Raw genomic sequence first — 21,021 nt, 5'->3', positions numbered from 1 at the left:
GTCTCAATACTAATGCAGTATATGACACTGTTCCACTTCCGAAGGGAGTAAAACCCATCACATCAAAACCTGTGTTCCGGATCAAGTTTGATCAAAACGGAAACATTGAGAGATACAAACTCCGGATTGTTGCACAAGGTTTTACTGAAAGGGAGGGGATTGATTACCAGGAGGTTTTTGCCCCGGTTGCAAACTTAGAGTTGATCCGAATTATTCTAGCCCTGGCAGCAAAGTACAACCTAGAACTTGATCAAATGGACGTATCCACAGCTTATCTCTATGAAGAACTTGAAGAAGAACTGTACATGCTTCCTCCAGGGGGTGTTCCTATCCAACCTGGATACTGCTGGAGATCGAAGAAATCCATCTACGGGTTAAAACAAGCTGGTCGTACATGGAACAAAATTTTTGATCGCAAGCTCCAGGAGCTCCGTTTCACAAGACTAAATGCAGAAACATGTCTCTATGTATTCTGGGACAACAAACAAATATGCTTTGTTGTTGTCTATGTAGATGACCTCCTCTTAGGAGCTTCATCCCGGAAATTCATGGATATCACAAAAGCCAAACTCAAATCCATATTCAAGATGTGGGACCTTGGAAAAGCAAAATACATCCTCGGAATAGAAATCCAACGTGATCATTCAAACAAAACAATATCTCAATTGCAATGCCAATACATTGACACAGTCCTGGAGCGTACTGGAATGAAGAACTGCAAACCAGTATGGACACCAATGGCCCATGGATCAAAACTCCTTGCAAATGCTCCAGGGGAAGATATTGTGCAACACGAGATGCATATTGAAGGGCGTCAAGTGTCATACCTCTCAATTGTAGGCTCCCTCATGTATGCCATGCTCGGAACCCGCCCAGACATTGCCTACATTGTTGGAATACTAAGCAGACATAGCTCAGCTCCAAGGAGCCATCACTGGGAAGCTGCAAAATGTGTCCTCCGATATCTGAAAGCAACCAGGGACATGGAACTACAATATGATGGCACAGATGTCTCCATGGACATGGATTTCTATGGATATTCAGATGCAGATTGGTCTGGAGACCCAGACACGTCTCGATCAACATCAGGGTTTGTCTTTATCACCATCCGAGGAGCAATCTCCTGGACAAGCAAAAGACAAAGCATGGTAGCTTTATCCTCCACGGAGTCAGAGTACATTGGATTGAGCAATGTTGGACAACACCTTGCATGGCTTCGGACATTTTTTGAAGAAATTGGACATGCTCAAAATGGACCTACAACATTGCACTGTGACAATCAAGCAGCTATCATTCTTACACGAGATCCACAGTTCCGTGCTCGCACAATACACATTCAACGGAAATATCATTTTATCCGAGATGACTTAGTATCAAAGGGAGAGGCAGTAATCAGATATGTTCCTACAGGAGATATGGTTGCAGACATTCTCACTAAACCCCTCACTCATGAAAAACACTGGAAATTCTCTAAAGCTATGGGACTACGGTTGCACTCAAGTGGGAGTGACAAAACCGGATAAACCCGGTCTCTGCCGAAGCAGCCATTGTTCTCCATGGAGCATAGCCACCACTCCATGGAGTAACCATTGTTCTCCTAGGAGCACAATTGTACTCCTAGGAGTCATTATACTGTAGCGAGTAGCACCTCCAACTATAAGTAGTAGGGGGTTTAGTATAGGAATACCTCAGTTGTTTCTATAGCCTCTTGGGCAGTGGCTGAGTTTCACTTAGTTTTATCAGGCCAATGCATGTTTTCTCGTACTATAAACAAATGTCATAATTGTCACTCCAAAGTTTATTTCGTTGCTTTAATCACTCTTCCTCGTTCAATATCGCATTCGTGAAGATGTTCAAACCGTTGAATGGAAACCCAAGAACTACATGGTCCGGTGCTCGTTTGTATGAAAAAACTAGAGACTCCGAGTTGGAATGGCTCAGTATTTGATTAGGGGGGTTCACATGATACAGGCTTTCGATATGAAGGAAGAACATTTTTATTTGCTGGATCTAGTTGACGGTGACATATTCCTACGTTTTGGAAATCCATAACTACATTGTAGTCCTAACTGAAGATAGATCCGTAGTGTCGCACTGGTCGTCATTGACCGCCTGATATGCCTATTTTGGGTCTTCAAATGTCTCGTCTTCAGACCATGTCTGTTCAGAAATGATCGGCGTCTCTTTTACTTGTACTCAGTTGACTTGCCTGATTATTTCCTGCCTCAGGTCTGATCAGCCTTCAATCATCGACACGTCAGACCATCAGATGGAACAGGATTCTTACAGACGTTTGTCATACCTGATCAGATGAAGTGGATTTTTCCGACATAGTATCATTTGACACGCTTCTTGTCGAATCATCTCATCTAGGCTATACCCATTCTAGTATTTGATATCTGATAGCGATATTTATATACTTTTCTGGAAAGTTACCATCTCTCTGTCAAACTCTGACTGATGGTGTGGTCCCCTGACTCTGGCAATGCACGGTCAGTGCTTGAAGGTGCGTGAATCACATAAATACTACTAGTAGTTCCTCCTTTCTTTCCCCTGCCCTTCATTGCCAGTCATGGCTAATATTATCTATGTAGATGACCGTGATAACACTATAACCTACTCACCATCAAATGGATGGGAATTAGGTGGTGTGAATCGGGAATATGACAACACCACTCATGGTAGTATCCTTGTCGGGACACCAATGGAAATATCTTTTGCTTTTCAAGGTATTTTTATGGTCTAGCTTCCATTTTTGCTTTTCTTATATCAATACATGTCCAAGGTACCCGTGTTATGGTCTATGGTACTATTGCCCCTGCGAAAGATAACAATATCATACCTCCGGTGTCTTACTATAAGGTGGATAATACCCCAGCGGTGACATATACTGCCCCAGCCATACAAAATACTCAATATCACCAGCAATTCTATGACTCGGGGAACTTGGCCGATGGTGTACACACTGTAATCATCAACCCCCTCACGACTCAAAATAGTACTTTGTGGTTTGATTACTACACGTACTTGCCTTCGTCAGGTTTGTTTAAGTGACTAGGACAGATGGCAGATGGTTTATAAACTGACGTTTGGTGTACATTTATTACAGGTAATTCGGCACCCTCTTCCTCCCCTTCATCTTCGACCTCAGCAATATCATCGACCACGTCTACCTCCTCGACTGCATTGCCTCAACCGTCTCCCCCTAGTTCATCTTCACACTCGAAGTCTTCTACCGTACCTATTATAGCCGGTACACTTGGAGGCATCGCTGGTCTAGCCCTAATCGCAATTCTCGCTGTTTTCCTCTATTGGAGCCATAAACGCTCCTACTCGAAGTTAGCACCCAGCAGTATACTATCAGCACCATGTATGCCCATAGACCACTTATCTTAACTTTGTTTCCTCCCTTCTAATCCTTCTAATCCGCAGATGAACATGATGCTCGCACCGTACTATCTTCGGATGTGGAATCATCTTGTCGCAGGCCTGCCAGTGGCTGGTCGATCGCATCTACCGATAATACGGTGTCGCCGCATACCAGTGTCCAACCATCCTTTGTCAGTGCACCTCAGCCTTTATCATTCATATCATCCAATACAGCTCCGTATGCAACTTCTGCTCCTTCCACCATCTCTGAAACCCCCGTAACAATTGCACCTCGTGCACCTGCAACCTCTAGAGAACAAGCAGCCGAGAGCCGAGTGAGTAGGGCCGGTGGCCTGAGGCTCGGTGGTGGACTTCTGCAAAGAATAGACCTTCCGCCAACGTATCAGCAGTATGATTGAGTGTACATTCAACACACTGCGTAAGAAGGATTTCTACCACAGCGACAATTCGTTATAAAGCCTACAAAGAAAGTCGACATTTCTCCTTAAAATATTCTCCTTTGAACATGATCATGCGTTGGACGGCTGGCCAGTAAACACTTTCATCTTCTTTTTAATTGTGGATTGCTTTATATTTGGACTTCTAGACGGACTATGTCATAACATCTGAATTTATAGACGCTGGTATCACCTTTCCAGTCTTTGACAAGTACTGGACACACTAGCCCTCCCTCTTCCAATGTGATTGTCCAATTTTCTACGCTCTGACTTCTCCATTATGCCCATAATGTCCTTACTGACCCCGTGGCTGAACGCTGAACGCTAAGCCTGAAAACTATATGCTTGAGAATCGACTGCACTTGCTCACGTTTGTGTTATAACGTTGTGGGCCCTCACTAAATCTGGATTGAACTGTATGATTGACCCCTTGATATGTAGATGCGCAGTACTACGCTTTATATTTATTTCTGGTGAATCAGGTTCCAGGAGTATAAATGTTAAGGTAAGCCTTCGAGTTCGGAAACCTAGATGGTTCTGGATATGTGCACTCCAGTAAGCTGGGTCCAGGATTGCCCAGCGGACAGTGTTATATATATAACGATTCATGACTTATACAAGAAACCTCCGCGTCATGCAATCCCCATTGATTGCTACTATCTTGCGGTTACCGACAAGCAAGGTCGAGAATTGTAGTATTAGGGATTTCTTTCCAGAGGAATGGCCCTAGCAACGTTTTCCTTGAATTGGACTGCGTATATTCGCCGAGATATTCGTAATCAAGTTGTTCAGTTACGCCACTGAATACCCCCCCATTGACAGTTTCTGTGGTATCATGATGATCAATTGGACTGCATTTGTTCGGGTTCTGGTTGGACCTGTCAGCCAGGACGTCATGATGTGGGTGTTAACAGGAATAGCCACTCTCTCTTGTCTTTTCACCGCTCACATCACGCTTGCTACTAGAACTTGAACTCAACCATCCGTTGCTACGGTGAGTATCCATCATTTGTGCCACATTTTTGGCCATTCGAGGTGTCTTCGTGGGTGCGTCAAGCTCTAATCAATATATCTTCCATATTTAACTCGGTCTTTCTAGCTACGACCTGTAAATGACCACTTGTGATAGACTCATCTCAAGTACTGGCTTCGACGTTCAAGATATCAACCTTTCTCCGACTGATATCGCTGGCTTTATATGATGTCATGTCCTCCGAAATACTGCGACTTGACAATGAACAGTCGATGCCCATATTGATTGCCATCACTTCTCCAGGTTTAGACAATACCATGGGTGCTCCTTCGATTTCAATCTCTACTTCATTTATACAACGTCTAACAGTACGGTCGGACAACTCAGAATATATTGATCATAACTTGACACAGCTCGTTGCTAGTAGATGAGCCAGGGCTTAAGCCCATTTGCTTATCTGAAAAGAAGCACGTCCATCTACTAATAGAAGGTATGTTTTCCTTGTGTATTACTGAGGGACTTCTCGCAGTGGGTCAACTTGGTCTACCCGGGATAATTGCGATGCGAGCGAGGTCAGTGTGGTAATTACTCATTTATCTTGCATTATCCGTCTCCAGGAAGAAGTCGACGACACAGACATAAAATTCATTCGTTTACGTCGAAGTCCTGCTGCCCCTCCTCTTTATTGTGGCGCTGCCTTTGTTGGTCGGCGGCGACTATGATTCGGCTATTGATGCAAGTCAATGAAATTCTTGCTTATTTAACGCAGAATGGGCATCCATACATGCTATTGAACTCTGGTCCCATCCGAGTCGTTCTGCGACGATTGAGTCTGACCTGTTACAACCCGTTTTCATAACTTGGTCTGAAAGGGTGATATTTGACTCACCAGCAATATTACTTCCGTAGCGGAACGAGTTTTGTTCCGTGATAGGTCTGATCGAGAAACAGTCAGGACAAAGCATGGTCAAAGATTGGTCATTCCGAGTCCACATGGTGTGATTGTACATCGTTACTGTGGCGCAGGTAAGGTTTTGTCGGATACAAATGTCGCGGCACACACAAAACATGGTTCAGCTACACTTCACCACCAGTACAGGTGATCCTTTCGTTACGGACTTCTTCCATTATTCAAGCTGTGCACTCTCAATATTCCTCGTTGTAGGCCTCATTGTCTGGCACCAGCTGTCAAAACCAGCGGATTCCTGGGAGCATGATGGTAAGAACACTGCCTTGTTCTGATGGCAAGCCTATTATAGTAAGGATTAGCTAGTAAGCGCTTAAGGTGCTTCCCTTAAATACTATTTTTTGGTCACGCTCTTCGTGTCCCCGTTTTTGTTCACAAACCATGAGTTCCTCTCTTCCAATAGTGAAAGTAGATGATCGTGATGAAAGTATAACTTACTCATCAACTGGGATATGGTGGCTTGGTGGTGTTTCTCAAGAATATGACACCACCACTCATGGTTCAACCCCCAACGGAACAGCGATGTCGATATCTTTCTCTTTTCAAGGTACGTTATTTGACCTCTGAGCGCTTATGGCGTCACTCGAACAACTTTTTATGATAAAGGCTCTCGTGTTATGGTTTATGGCACTATCCCTCCTGCAACCTTGAACACCAATCCTTCTATCTCTTACTACACGCTGGATAATAACGCTACGGCAACCTACACTGCGCCCATTACTCAATCCACCTTGTATCAGCAGCTGTTCTATGACTCGGGTGATCTGCCTGAAAGCACTCACAGTGTAGTCATCAGCCCTCTCACCAGCCAGAACAGCAGTCTATGGTTCGATTACTATGCATATGTGCCTCTGCCAGGTTCGTTTATGTGACTCGGAATGACAAATTGCCAGCCCACTTACTGTGCTGTAGTCAGTACGACTACACCAAATACGGGTCCTTCTACAACAGGGACGATTTCTAGTTCAGCGCCTTCTGCAAGTTCGACGCCTTCTGCAAGCCCATCATCCAACAATGGATCTACACACCTTGTACCTATTCTAGCTGGTACGCTTGGTGGGGTTGTCGGTATCGCGATTCTTGCGATTCTTGGGTTTCTCCTATATCGATGCCATAGACGTTCTTATGCCTCGCTAGCAGCAAACTCCTCATCACCACCACCTCCAGGTATGCCATTATCAGCCATCCGTTTTTTTTAAAATACTAAAACCTAGTTTCTCACATTAAAGACAATCGCGTATTATCACATATGGTCGAACCATATCGTGATGCTCCTATTATGCCAGCCTCATTCAGTAGCACAATTGGGCACCAGCATGTCAACTCGATTCCTTCTTTCAACAGTACGATGTTTGCCTCTGCGCCCGATACATGGCCCTCGGACGCCAACTCTTCCCCACCAGGCAACTTCTCATCGCCACTACCGCCAGGTATGCCATAATGCAGCAGCCATCCTTTTTCATATTAAAATCTAGTTTATCAGCAAATCGCGGGTTACCACGCGTCGTCGAACCGTATCGTAACACTCCTACTCCTTCCTCGTTCACAAGCGCGCTTGGGCATGGGCATGGGCTCGTTAGCTCACCTCCTTCTCTCAACAATACGATACCTGCCTCTGCGGCTGATGCACGATCCTCCAACGTTAATACACCTGCACCTGTTGCAGACGAAACGCTGTCCCAAGTGCTTTCCGAGTCCCTTTCATCTCCATCATCGCCTCCCAAACTTCCCACGAGGCACGTGCATGAGGATGCTGGCCTAAGGCTTGACGGCGGACCTCTCCAAAACATAGACATTCCACCAGAGTACCGAGTGTACGATTAACAGGATTGTTGAAAGCAGCAAAACGGATCAACCATCAGACTACAACGTCACAGCTAAGGATATGGCCTAGGTTCTTAAGGATGGACTTTTTTCTTCTTTTTTTCTTCATTTGCAGTTTTTTGATTGGGATCAAACAGTACGCGGACAATAAGTTATTTCAGTCCCTGGATTGCTTTCCAAAAAGCAGCGTTCAAGCTATGTTGTGAAATGGCACATCCAAATCTGGGCTACTAGTATTACACCTGATACCTTCCCCGCTAATACTATCCTCTAGCGGTTCTCTTCTTGACCATTTTCATTGAGTACACATAATCGATAATCGTAGAAGTATCATCAATGTGTGTATACCAGCGCTGGAATATATCTACGTTTTTATATCAATGCAATACCAAGAACCATACTACATCCAGCAAAGATCGTTTAGGCGCTGAGCCCAAACGGCGCTTATCTAAGCGCCCAACTTCAAGCTTCAGGGTTAAACTTGAATCATAAGAAAGAATTGGAATGGCTTTTAGTGGTGTTTTTGACGACTTTCGGCAAAATTTAGATGAGTATAATGATAGAAGGGAGCGGTTGATCAAGGTCTGCGCTCTTTTGAGTCCTTCATCTGCATCTCTCTGACACCTTGGTTATACCATCATTGGCACCTCGTCTGGTAGATAAGCCGAGATGTTACGAACCTATCGAAGAAAATCATATTTCTCGTACACCGTCTCATGATGGAAACCGCCAGTGGTGGCACACCCGACTCCGAAAGTGTGGCCAAACGTAGTCGAGATAAACTGCAAGAAGTGCAGTCAATATATGCCCGGATGAATGATGAAGTACCAGACGAGCAGTTTTGGCGTTATCATCAGACAATATCACCGGGTCTTCAAGAGTGTGTATATCATTCGCTGACACGTTTTTTGACACCTCACCTTCACTCTTATCGTGTGTCTTCCATCTAGATACATCGAGGCTCTGAGCTTCACACACTATATTCAGTACGGGACCTTGATAACATATGGCCAAGTCAGAACCTCCTTGTCAGACGATAATGGAGTCCCTGTACGTAGGACCGCACACTTCGTACGCTTATTTCTTATCTAATTCGACTGCGGCTTCCTCTGTTCTCAGTTTTTTCCCTTGCCGTTGGAAGACTATCTCCTCGGGCTATCGGATCTCACGGGAGAACTGATGCGATATGCGATTTCTGGCATTGCTCGAAGAGGCGGACGGGCCAAAGCAGGAGAAGTATGTGCTTTCGTGAGGCATTGTAAAGCAGGCAAGAAACTATACTTTAATATCAAACCATGCTAACGATTTTCTTCTCTTTTGTAACTAAAGACTTCGAGCGACTGTGCCCATATGTTCGAGGACTGTCCAAGAAGCAAGTCGTCACCGCACAATCTCTAGAGAAAATTGAAGATGGTAAAACTGTAACTCGTAATCTCCTCGAATCCCAGTAGTTCTAAAAGCCTATCTTCATTAGCTGTATATGCAATCGTAGTGCGAGGGTCCGAGTACGATCTTCCTCCTGAAATGCTGGACGAGGTAATTGCACGCACAATTTCCAGCTTTAGCTCTGTCGTGAGCAAACAAAAACCTGGGCACAGGGGACGTGGCAGCGACGATGAGTACGAAGACGATTATTGAAAGCATTACATAATTACGATCTGTACAAAAGCTTGAAATCTATACATTGGATGAGTGACGCAACTTGATGTATTCATGTTTTATATTGAACAGCAATTCAGAAAAAACGACGCATCACAATATGACGTGAAAGTAATACGTTTTAGATAAGCAGCTGTCTCGAATTACAATAAAGTTTCACTACCATAGTATTCCTTACAAGTTTCGTCAACTATCAACACCACTTCGTCCTTGACAAACGTAGGCATCCGCGGTGCCACATGGACTTGGTGACCAGAGTTGTGGCCATCGTTATGATCATAATCTAAAGCGCGCCCAGATGTATCCATTACATTGTTTGGTAGCTCCCTGTGTTTATAGCATCAGACAACGAGGCATTCGGGACATTCAAGCACCTCGAAATGCATCCACAGGAACGGGAAAGAAGAAAAAAACAGTAATAGAGAAACTCACATATCCGCGCCTGCCAGTCCCCACTTCCCGTCGCTAGTATACTACCTGCTGGGCTCAAATCTATCGAAATAACTAATCCCAAAAAAACAAGCACATCATCGTTAGTTCTTGACAACGATGGGAAACAAATGCACGTACCAGAGTTTTTATGCCCTTGCAACATACACTGCACAGTGGCAGAATGTGAATCCCAAAATTGTACTCCTCGATCTTTTGATCCAGAAACGACCCATTGGCCATCATGAGACACAGCGACGCTGAGAACATAATCTTTATGTCCGGTAAAGTCCATCGTACATCGACTCAGCCCCTTCTCGTCTTTTTTGCCATTCACTGACCCTCCACTGCCAGGGCCACTAACCTCCTTCCGCTTCCCGCCTGGCCCTACCATCAGTCCGCTAACATCCCAAAATTTGAGCGTCTTGTCGAGACTCCCGCTGACGAGGCCTTTGCCATCTGGTGTGAATGCAACACTGTACACGCTGTCTCTGTGTCCCTTTAACCTCTCCACTAGCTGACCAGTGGCAACGTCCCAGATCCTGACTATCGTGTCCAAACTTCCCGCCGCTACCAGCTGCCCGTTTGGCGAGATTGCAACAGATGTAACACCCGCATCAGCATTGACCGTGTCTGCATCATTGATAGTAAGTACTTTTGACGACCCTTCTATCATGTCCCATATTCGTGCTGTTTTATCGCCCGACCCAGAGACAATGAGACGCCCATCCAGAGAAAAGTCGAGAGAGTATATTTCTTGCTGGTGTCCGTCAAAGACGTTACGTATGCGTTTCTTGGCGATGTCCCAGATCTGGGGGGGGGCTTGATAGGTAAATGAAGACTTCGATATCAAGGGTATGTCCCACTCACCCTAATCTGCTTGTCCTCGGCACCTGTTGCTAGATATTTACCATCTGGACTGAAACAGACACTGCGAATATAAAGATCGCCTGCTTTACTTGCACCTTCGTCTGCTAGTATGCTGTTTGTCGTGTGCAGGTAGACAAAGTAGTAGGTGTACGTTCATTTTCGTAGGCAAGCCACACGGAACACGCGCGTGATTGCACGTATAATCATGGGCACATCACACGCAAACATGCACCAGTGAGATCACGTATGCACGGCGCCCACAAATATATACACAAGACAACAACAGAAATTATAATAAACAAACGAGAAATGAGCATTCCATGTCGATATATATATATATTGCAAAGGTGCACTCACCAGGTCTTGTTTCCTGTCTTGGTATCATAGATCTGTGCTGTTCTGTTGCAACCTGTCGCTAGATATTTGCCGTCGGCAGAAAAGCGGACACAGCACACGACGCTAAAGCAAAAAGGGTTAGATGTGACCATGAGAGAGGTAATGATTGAGCAACTCCAAATCAGAATAAACCAAACATATAAAGCATGCCCACAGCTCCAGCAGACGTAAATCCAGAATAAAAACATCGATCCGACCAAAATGCACTAACTCACCTCTCATGCATCAGAGTATGCACAAGTGCAACATCTAAAACTCTTTTCACCTTGGGGTTGAACACTGCGAACCAATCACTGCCTTCCTTCTTGAGGTCGGCGGGTACGTTATGCAAGTCAAGATCATCAGGGAACTGCGTTGCAGTCTGCTGCCCGGCGGGAACCAGCGCTTGACTGCCCATCCCTCCTGGCCCTGAAACACTACTGCCATTTGATGCGTGTCCAATTATGTCCCCTGGTGGATGTGCGTTTGGGTTGGGATTACCGGGTCCGGGTGGATAAGGGGCATGTGCCGGTGGTGGTGGTGGAAGGCCGGGGCCTGCAAAAGGTGTATGAGGTGGCTGATTTGGATTCGATGATGGTTGACCGAGAGAAGAGGAAGGACCTTGCGGAGGTAGTACGGAGGCAGGGGCATGTGATGATTGACCAGGTGGAATGGAGGACGAAATGGAAGAAGACTGGCCCGGAGCAGGAGGGAGTTTAGTATTCAACGAGGGGGAGTAGGGATCTGTAAGCAGTAGTTAGTTTAAGAACGTAAAAGTGAACGAAATAATGATAAATGCAAGGAAGCGGCGGATTGAAGCAATGTTGGTGAATAAATGCAGTGGAGGGCATCGAAGTTAGGGGAAAATATGTGGATTGGGAGAAATGAGACGTGATATACAAATGAAAAAGGTCGAGAAGCCCAAGAATATAAAGGGAAAGAACAGCCTTCTCGAAAAAGGACAACAAGAATCCTACCCACCAGCTCTCGCAATATCACTCTTCATCCTCTCAGTCTTTATTCGCTTTGCGTCACGTGGTGCTTCACCACCAGGCCTATCTCTGTCTCTTTCCCGTTCTCTCTCCCTAATATCGCGCTCGCGTTCTCTCCCCAAATCCCTCTCCCTGACCATATCACGGTCTCGGTCTCGGTTATCGCGTTCGCGCTCCTTGTCCCTCTCACGACCATAATAAGGGTCCGCATATCCAACTCGAGGTGCTTGGTCCGGTGGATATGCAGCTCGCGCTGCGGGGTCAGGATAGGGCCCGCCACGCGTTGGGTCCGCACGAATAACAGGATCTCCTCGAATCCCGGGATCGGCGCGAATGCCAGGATCAGCGCGAAGAGCTGGATCGGATGGATATGAAGGGGCGCCTGAACGAGCGGCATGCAATTCTGTTCGGAGCCTTGTAAGCTCATCCTCGTACTGTTGGCGGATTTTTCCGTGTTGTGATTCAAGTTCGTAGAGGGATTGGCGAATGATATTTAGTTCGTTTACTTGCGAGGTGACTGTTTGGGGAATAGGGAAGCTGATTGAGAGGTGAATGAGGATTTGAAAAAATGAGAGGGGCGGACCTTTTGATTCATACTCGTCTCTCTGGTTTCTCAACAAGTTTAAATCTGAGCTGAGGACATCGAATTCTTGTTTGATAGCATCAAAAGATTCTGTCAGGCGCGCGTGGCTGATAGGTCCCTGAGCGGGTGGGCCAGATGGCTGAAGCGTTCTGTGCTAAAGGGAGCATGTCAGTGGGAAGCTCAGACAGGAGGCAAGTATGATTGTATAAATTCATGTAGAGTGCCAATATATGTGCATATACAAAGAAAAAGACGCAGTGCTTTTCTCGGTTCAAAAATAAGCGCTTGGAAAAAGACAAGTGCAGGTGACCAGTGGTAGCATGAGGATGTGGAAATGGCGCAAAGATGTGGGTAACCTGGGAATAGAATGCGGAATACTTACATTATATATTGTCGAGGACATTTGAGATGTTCGTTAGGGGAGGATAGGGTGCGTAGGAGGGGAAGAGAGAGAGGGAAAAGATTTGAATCAAGATTGGCAACGCGATGGGTGGGCTCTTTATAACCCAATCGCCCAACCCCGCCCTGACCCTCCCATCGCTTCTATTCCCACGATCAATGAACACGCTCCCGGCGGCATCGCCTTATTCGGACGAGTCCATCATACGTATCGGGGCATTGCATCCGAAAACAACACAGAAATGCAAGCACGGGCTATATTTGGCAGCACGCCCAATTTGTGAGGCACAGCATCACGTGCGCGCCCGGGAATTGGAAATTGAAGGTTCCGGTATCAGAAGCGGTGATAGGCTGAGTGTCGAAATAGAAAGTCCGCGAATGTCGTCAGTGGAGGTCTGTGTCGAAACAGTGTCGATGAGTCGTGCTCGGCATGATGCAGACCGCTGTAGGCCATCGTGTTTGATGTGGCCTTATTCCCACCCTGTACAACATAGGCTCCGGTTATTCTCCCTCTCTCCCCGCGGCCGGTCTCTCACACCAATGTTTCTTTTCCTATTCTCGTTTTCTATATATTCTTATCTCCAAAATTAACCTTTCGAGCCTCTGTTTAGCCGTCCTTGGCACATACATACAGGTCACACGTACTCGGTCCTTGCTGCACAGCCACTGATGATAGGGGAACACGACAGATCGGACTCGTGAATGTTGCTCTGTGAGATGGCTTCATGCTGCGATGTGCTATGCCACCTGGCTTGATGGATCATTGGCATCGCATAAGCGTTCCTTGTTATTCACCGTCTCCGTATGCAAAGATGCTACCGCTCTTCTAACTATTTCTGTCGCACGTGACTTGTAGGTCACAATGTGATTCGCCCAATCCTACACAGGATATTTTTTTACCTGCATGACGCGTTACCAACTTCATACCGTGCTCAAAGAACAAGTCAATCTCCAGCACAGTTAATGATCTCTATAGGTAGGTACCTATCAAAGATATTTCAGCACCAAATAGGTCACTTACTTCAAATCATGATGTCCAAACATGGTAGTCTTCATTTCCATTTTCACGAGTCATGCACGCACACCAAGGTCTGTCCATCACTCGGACAGATCGGTCACATCAACAGCATTACAAATACACTCGCGGTTCGAACAGGCGTAGCCAGCCTCACATCAGCACTCTCCTCGCATTTGCAGTACATCCACGGGCAACAACAGGTACACGTGCCAGTGCATGGTAAAGTTGTTCTTTTCTTGTAAGCTAACGGCCAGTTTCAGGCCTGCCCTGCAAGTAAGTACACAAGATGAGCTATACTTATGGTGCGCCATCCCAACATAAAAGTCAGTAACAGTTTAGGCAGAAACAGCGCCTCATTTCGGAACAAAGAACCAGCGGATTCGGGCTTCTCCAGACATTTTTCCCATGCGTGTGCGCGACATACTGCTTTGAATCTGCTTTATTAATTGATAGTGAACATGTCTGTGCGGGTACATACATGGGCATTTACAAGGAGGCTAGTACTGTGGAATAGAAGGAGAGCGAGGACTAAAAGAACCATTCGCGGAGGCTGGCTCACAGAATATCAACTTCCAAGGAACCAAGGACAGTCCTGTGTGTTTCTTGTTGAAGAACGACTGATAATGCTAACATTGGTCTTTTCCACCTCGAAATTCCTCATATTCCACGATGGCGACAAATTCAACGCGGGAGAATCACAATCAAGGTATTTTGAGTCGCGACGAGAGTTTGCCACTCTTGTCGAACATGGTAGGACGCGCATTCGTGCCATCTACAGGAGGCTGACATTGAGAAAATCCCTTGTCAGCCTCTTAGTCCGGCCCTTTTGTCACTGGAGCGACTGACATTGAAGACATCGAGCGTTGGGTGGTTCGAGTCAACCTCCAGGTCGTCGTATGCTGCATACAAATACCTCATAACCAGATGCAAGGTGCTTTCGTGTTCCCTTGCTCCTCCATCATACTCTTTTTACACGCCTCCTCTATTTGCCACACACAGTCCTATCACAGGTCATCCATTCATTCAATCTCGCACACCACCATGCCAGTATCCAACGGTTCTCCTACTGTTGACCCAAGCCACAAGCTCGATTTAATTATGGAGTCCGACTCTTTCTGTGTGGTTCTCGCAGCTCGAGTTCTACAGATCACACTGACGATATTGATATGTGTCATCATCCTTTTGTTCAAGTATGTGCCTATGCTATGGGGTTTTGTAGTGGGTGTAGTAGGGTCCGGGTCCGTCGACTTGCTTCTACAAAATCAGCCTTCTTTGCCATCATTTTCCATCAATGATGTTATGTCAGCGAACGGACCCCCAGTCGCTGTTACTACTATTGAAGGCATATCTCCTATCTCGGCTCCCAGGGATAGGAATGGTGCACGGGACAAGAAGCAGCTTGTTATTTCCGAGATTCTCCGTGTCAGGAAGAAGAGGCGGTTTGGGATCAAAAGATTCAAGCAGAGAGTATGGGAGAGATATGTTGATAAGAATCAAGAGGAATTATTACGCCGGTGTGCCCAGGCGGAAGCTAGGGCAGTGAATGCTGAAGACAGAATGGAACTACTAAAGGCCAACTTTCAGGAACTTTTCGTCGCTCGTATCGAACTGCAAAGTCGCCTGGACAGCCAGCTCGAGGATGAGCTCGAAGATGAAAGCTCTGAAGACACCGCAGCAACGGAAACGTTTGTTGCTTTAGAGTCCTACTCTGACCAAGGGATCGAAGATGATATCGAGGACGACAACTCTCAAGACACGGAGGCCACGGAATCGTGGTGCGCTCCAGAGTCTTACTCCACCCCACGGATCGAGCATGAGAGCTCAGAGGATGCCGTGACCGGAGTAACTGAACCATATATTGCCTTGGAGGCTAAGTTTGACCAAGGAATCGAGGAACTCGAGCCGAAGGGCTTTGAAGACACTTTGGCAAAGCCACTTTTTGCTCTAGAGTCTAACTGCGACCAGGGGGTCGAGGATTTCGACCGTAGGGCCTTCGAAGTCATCATTACCGAACCATTTTTGGCTTCGGAGTCTGAATGGAACCAAGAGATCGAGGAGCTTGAGCATGACGGCTTCGAAGACACTGATGTCGTGGAACCGCTTTACGCTCTGGAGTTTCATCGCGACCAGCGGATCGAGGGTATTGAACATAATAATTTTGAAGTCACGAAGGCCACGGAATCGCTTTCCACTGTAGCGTTTAACTGCAATCAGCGATTCGAGGATGAGCTCGAGGACGAGGATGATAACGAAGATTTTGAAGATACCGAAGCTGTGGAACCCTTTTTCTCTTTGCACTTTAACTGCGACCAACGGATTGAAAGGCTTGAACGTAAGGGCTTCGAAGACATCGAAATTACGCAACCGCTTTTCACCCTCGAGTCCAGCAGTGACCAACAGATCGAGAATTTTGAGGACATCGTGTCGTCTGTACAGGATGCTCTCTTTGTCGCTGAAGGTGAGGTTGATGATGAGGTTGATTTGGAAGAGAGGCGACGGGGCATGGATGCTCTTCGGACGTCCATGTTAAAAAAAGAAAATTGGCTCGAGGTCGAGTACCTGGAGCTTGTTCAAAAGTATGAACAGATGGAGGAAGAGTTGGAGCGACAAGAGGGCCGTGCCGTCGTCCTGGCAGAGCAACACAATACACTCAAGGCTCAATCTGAACAGTATATAGAAGAGTTGAAAGTGAGTTTTGACTCGCTTTATGTCGCTGCTATTCCTCATCGGTTTGATTCTTGCTCAGAAATTACGTGGTTCAGTAGGACAGCTGGAGGGAAAGAATGCAGAACTGCAGTGGGAGTTAGGGATCAAGCAGGCGGAAACACTCTTCTTGACCTCACGATTAGAGATGTATAAGAAGGAAAAATTAAACGAAGGCGGTCGGTACTACTTTTTACGGACAATGCCCAGATTTTAACCTATATCACAGACCTCCACTCTAAAGATTGTCCGGCTACTGGGCGCAATGAGCTTCCAGACATCATTTCTCCTCCCTCTCCGACGGGATCTTGCTTCAGCAACGATAGTCACGGTGCGTGTTTTGCGCTTATCCTAGTGTTTGCCTAATGGCTTGGTGTATAACCTAGTCCCTGCAGACACGGATGAAGAGACAGAAAATACTTCGGACCCTGCTCAAGTTTCCGGCTCTGGTTTAGCAACCCTTGACTCGGACAATTCAGTGTTAAATAGGGTTGAAGAGATAGATGCAACCTCGGACTTTGTTCCTGGGACCAGTATGGCGACTCTCAACAACTCGGATTGTTCAGCGTATTCGATGGGCCTTTGTCTACCGCCCAATAGGGCGGCTCCTAGTAAGCCTTCTAGCATTGTTATCCTATTTTTCACCTCTCTTCTTGATACTTGTCAATATTCAGGTAACGGGAAATCTGTTGAGTGGGCAACTGCACTCACAAGAGTGCGGACGATTAGCTCGAGAGAGGTCGAATTCGTATATCTCACAAACATCGTACCAGTCAGGGCCAAGCGTGCGAGGCAGTATGGATCTACAGGGGTGAAACCAGCTTTAATGATTCCTAATCAACAAGACAGGGTCTCCTGGCTTTCTCTCGAGGCTGACAAGCTTGTTAACGAGGTTAGGACGGTTCGTGAGGAGCTCTTCGCCACACAAAAACAGTGCACAGCTGCAGAAAGCCAATACGAGGAGCTTCAGAAGAAACATCGCGTGGTGGAGAACGATTTAAAGGAAATGACTACCAAGGCTGAAGACTTGGATAGAACTGTGACGGAAGCGGCATTCCTTTGTATATCACAAGGCGAGGAGCTCGATGAGTTGAAGCAGAGATGTGCAGGCCTCGAAGAGAAGACTGGGAGATGTAGCTGTAGGATTGCAGGTGAGTGAAACTGTCTAAAAGCTGCGAAGATGGCTAAAGTGGTATTGTGTTCAGGGCTAGACGTGGTAAACGAAGGTGCGGGTGTGAATGCTCCCTTGTGTTCCCCTGTCACCGAAGATGGTGTGTTCAACACTACTCGCCCCAAAACTCTAGGCCTACAAGATGTCATGGAGTGGTCGATGTCGGCTTCACCCGCCTACCTTGACATCTCCTCCATTCTGTCTGACATTGCAGATGAGGGTTCCGCCGCGGTGACGTGCTCACTGGCCCTCGAGTCACAGTTCGCTTTCCAGATCGCAGTGGATTCTCCGCTCGGTCGATTACGATCCGGCACTACCCCCGCTGACTGTCGTGGCGCTACGTGGGCACCCTCCGGGCGCAGGATTGTCCAGCATTCACGTGCACCGTTCCCTATCCCTGCGCTGAGACCTGCATGGCCGATAGAGTACCGCGACCCTAGGAGTGAAGAGTATGGCAAAGCGAGGGTGACAAAGAGGCGAAGAACAGTGCAAGTGGCAGGACAGCCTGAGGGAAAGGAAGAAGATGATGTGGGAGAGAAGGTTTCTTGGGTTCACCGGACCAGAGCAAGGCGGGCAAGAAGCGTTAGACGATTGTGAGAGTGTAAACCTATCATTTCTCCTTCTACGCTTTTACGACTATTTTACGATTACAACGACTATGGTGCACTTTCCCCACCTCCCCAATGATTTTGTATCTTATTTTTTTTTTCATGGCCTGCATTGTTGTTACGAATTACGATTGATTAAGGCTGCCTTTTTCCATTGATTTGCATAACCTTGTATTTTGATTCCATTTTCGGTCAACAAGACTCTGTATATCATTGCATTACAATTTTCCTTGGGACGAGAAGTGTGAAAGTAAACACACATAGATTTAGCAGGGTTCGGTAAAGCTTGAAGATTACCTCGCGGTTCCTATGTTACTGTGGGGGGTCGATTCAAAAAAGACATTAAATCAAGCCTACGGATGGGATGGTATCACTTAGGCCAACCTCACTTTCATGTCGTACAGTTCGGATCGCACCAGAAATACGGTTCTAGTTGGACAGTGTATCGAAGTGTCTGGCCTTTCCTATGCATTTCGGGTAGCAAAATCAGTACCAAACCTGGAAAATCATATTCATCATTAGCATGGACGCGGCTGACTGATATCATCACTGAAACAGAACGATTAATCGTCAGCAGTGCTCAACTCAGAGATATGAAAAAGAACGCTTTCTACTCTCAAAGTAATTGGTTGCACTTTTCACACTCTTTGTTATTGCAAGTCAAGGTTCATCAAGGTTCCAGCAGCCATCAGGACTGGATAGATCAAGCTGATGCTGTCGGCCTTCGACGGTCAACCGACACTAAAGGTTTACCAACATTGTAGAGAATTGATTCGTATGCGGGCGTTCATCGGCGAAGTTCTGACTGAGTGATTTTGGAACCATGAAACGTAGGAGATCAATCTGATCCTCGATAATCCACGGACGTAACCAAAATTGATTGACATTTACATATTAGACCATGTTTGATAAGATTTTATGGGGTTTCCAAGTCCCTGCCAATTCTCTGTTGTCGAACAGGGGCGAATACCGTAATTTCAATTGCGACAGTGATAACTATTTCACTCAGCTGTTTCTCTCGAATACATTTTCTGACTGTCAAGAAGTGCCCTTGGGTGTATTCCATAAACACGTTGAAGTGTGGAACAAAAGAAAGCAGCCTCAATACTGAATGTAATCTAATTGAAATTATGATTCGAAAGTTTCCTTGTACGCTTCAAGTGTCAGTAGAGAATCCACCTGTTAATAACAAGGCAGATTGCATCAGCTGTGGTTTTTCACGCACGAACTGATGATAAAACGGTTAACTTGCCTCGCTTGGCGTGGACAGCTTGATTCTACAGAGCCAGCCTAGAAATACGCAATGAGCTACCCACTATGCGCCTTTCATTAGATAATAAATTTGACCTTCATCCTCTGGAGATCTGTTCAAAAGTCCAGGTTCCGTGTTTAATCTCTCGTTGACTTCAAGAACTTCACCCGATACCGGTGCATACTAACAATAATGTTCACGAATATCTAAGCCAATGAAAAGAAAGAACTCAACGATGTCCGAAGCTGCCTTCACACTTTCGACGGCCCCAATTTGGTCTGTAAAAAAAATCCAACCATTACTTGAGACACTGGTTGGCTTGCATAGCACAAATGCACAGACCACCCTGCGTAACCTGGCTTCCTACAGTTGGAAGCTCGACGAATACTACGTCTCCTAAACTTGACTGTGCATGGTCCGTAATAGAGACCACTCCCGTGTGCGTTTCGTCATCGAATTGAACTATCTCGTGCTCAACGGTGTACTTTTTGGCTGTGAGCACACCAATTACAATAACCTCGTCTAAACAGATAAAAAATACATACTGACGATGGTCCGAGAAAGAGGAGCAGCTTGGAGCGAGGGAAGTCCTCTCACCGTTCTGGAAGGAAATGACAAACGAGACCGCGTAGCTTGTCTAAACATAGTAAACATATCAGGAGTATAGGCGCTCAAGCAACTTGAAGAGATATAACAAACGCGAGGTAAGAGTCGAAACTGTTGTAAGACTAGCAAACTTATAATTCACGACTGCGTTTTTTGTCGTTCCGCTATTGGGCACGGGACTCCGCGGCGGGGGTAAGCGGTCTACTATTGAGGATGTACAGTCGCACGCCTCGCGTGATTTAGTGGCCAAAGTTACAGCGTTTTCGGAAAAGCTTGTCTGCGCCCAGACTCCAAACCAGTCGACATATGTGTGTATGCTATATCCTAGTGCTTGCGATTACATAATTTGATTATATAATTATCCGAGACTTTACCGAAACTTGAGTTGAGCATAACACATATGGCCGACTGGCAAAACTTGTAGTGGCGCCAGATTTTGGTTTATCTGCACCACCGAAGATTGCCACCAAATCCGACGTCTTTCACTCAAAAACAGAAATGTGACCGTGACTTTTTCTTTTCTTATTTTGTATGCAGTCCGGACGCTTCGAGACACCAAGTTCCGATGAAATCAGCAGTCTCGTGAAAGAAAGGTTTGGCATCACTCCTTATCATTTTCAAGTCCTATCATCCCAGATGCAGTTGAAGAAGAAACATGTTTTCACAATTGCACCCGCAGGTTCTGCAAAAACAGCATTCTGACGCAGACAACGAGTATTACTCATAGATATTCTGTGAGCTCCGGCTGAGGCAGCCTTATTTCCA

The 21,021-nt window shown here is 46.2% G+C and overlaps 5 protein-coding genes across 5 annotated transcripts; 4 read left to right on the top strand and 1 right to left on the bottom strand.

Moving 5' to 3' along the window:
• Nucleotides 1–2,555: 2,555 nt before the first annotated feature.
• Nucleotides 2,556–3,158, top strand: SERLADRAFT_378473 (uncharacterized protein; the record flags this gene model as incomplete). Its single annotated transcript, XM_007313694.1, has 3 exons — nt 2,556–2,729; nt 2,780–3,037; nt 3,107–3,158. Coding segments are annotated over 3 exons (422 nt in total), but the record flags the coding sequence as incomplete, so codon positions are not given.
• A 2,965-nt stretch (nt 3,159–6,123) lies between these two features.
• On the top strand, nt 6,124–7,973 carry SERLADRAFT_457351 (uncharacterized protein; the record flags this gene model as incomplete). The annotated part of the gene is made up of 5 exons (XM_007313693.1): nt 6,124–6,314; nt 6,374–6,625; nt 6,680–6,934; nt 6,997–7,197; nt 7,251–7,973. The coding sequence occupies 5 exons, from the start codon at nt 6,149–6,151 to the stop codon at nt 7,589–7,591; spliced, it is 1,215 nt and encodes a 404-aa protein (XP_007313755.1).
• A 101-nt stretch (nt 7,974–8,074) lies between these two features.
• On the top strand, nt 8,075–9,295 carry SERLADRAFT_457345 (uncharacterized protein; the record flags this gene model as incomplete). The annotated part of the gene is made up of 6 exons (XM_007313692.1): nt 8,075–8,173; nt 8,251–8,471; nt 8,542–8,641; nt 8,711–8,858; nt 8,921–9,004; nt 9,066–9,295. The coding sequence occupies 6 exons, from the start codon at nt 8,096–8,098 to the stop codon at nt 9,227–9,229; spliced, it is 795 nt and encodes a 264-aa protein (XP_007313754.1).
• Nucleotides 9,296–17,199: 7,904 nt separating this feature from the next.
• Nucleotides 17,200–18,626, top strand: SERLADRAFT_457339 (uncharacterized protein; the record flags this gene model as incomplete). The annotated part of the gene is made up of 3 exons (XM_007313691.1): nt 17,200–17,230; nt 17,294–17,770; nt 17,825–18,626. 2 exons carry the CDS (start codon nt 17,446–17,448, stop codon nt 18,385–18,387), a joined length of 888 nt encoding a protein of 295 aa, XP_007313753.1.
• A 630-nt stretch (nt 18,627–19,256) lies between these two features.
• On the bottom strand, nt 19,257–20,548 carry SERLADRAFT_457336 (uncharacterized protein; the record flags this gene model as incomplete). Its single annotated transcript, XM_007313690.1, has 6 exons — nt 19,257–19,577; nt 19,651–19,688; nt 19,746–19,833; nt 19,885–19,928; nt 19,993–20,142; nt 20,196–20,548. The coding sequence occupies 6 exons, from the start codon at nt 20,302–20,304 to the stop codon at nt 19,527–19,529; spliced, it is 480 nt and encodes a 159-aa protein (XP_007313752.1).
• Nucleotides 20,549–21,021: the final 473 nt, after the last annotated feature.

Source organism: Serpula lacrymans, assembly GCF_000218685.1.
Source record: "Serpula lacrymans var. lacrymans S7.9 unplaced genomic scaffold SERLAscaffold_2, whole genome shotgun sequence".
NCBI lineage: Eukaryota > Fungi > Basidiomycota > Agaricomycetes > Boletales > Serpulaceae > Serpula > Serpula lacrymans.
The sequence above is the reverse complement of the archived record's forward strand: the minus strand, read 5'-3'. Positions and strand labels throughout refer to the sequence as shown.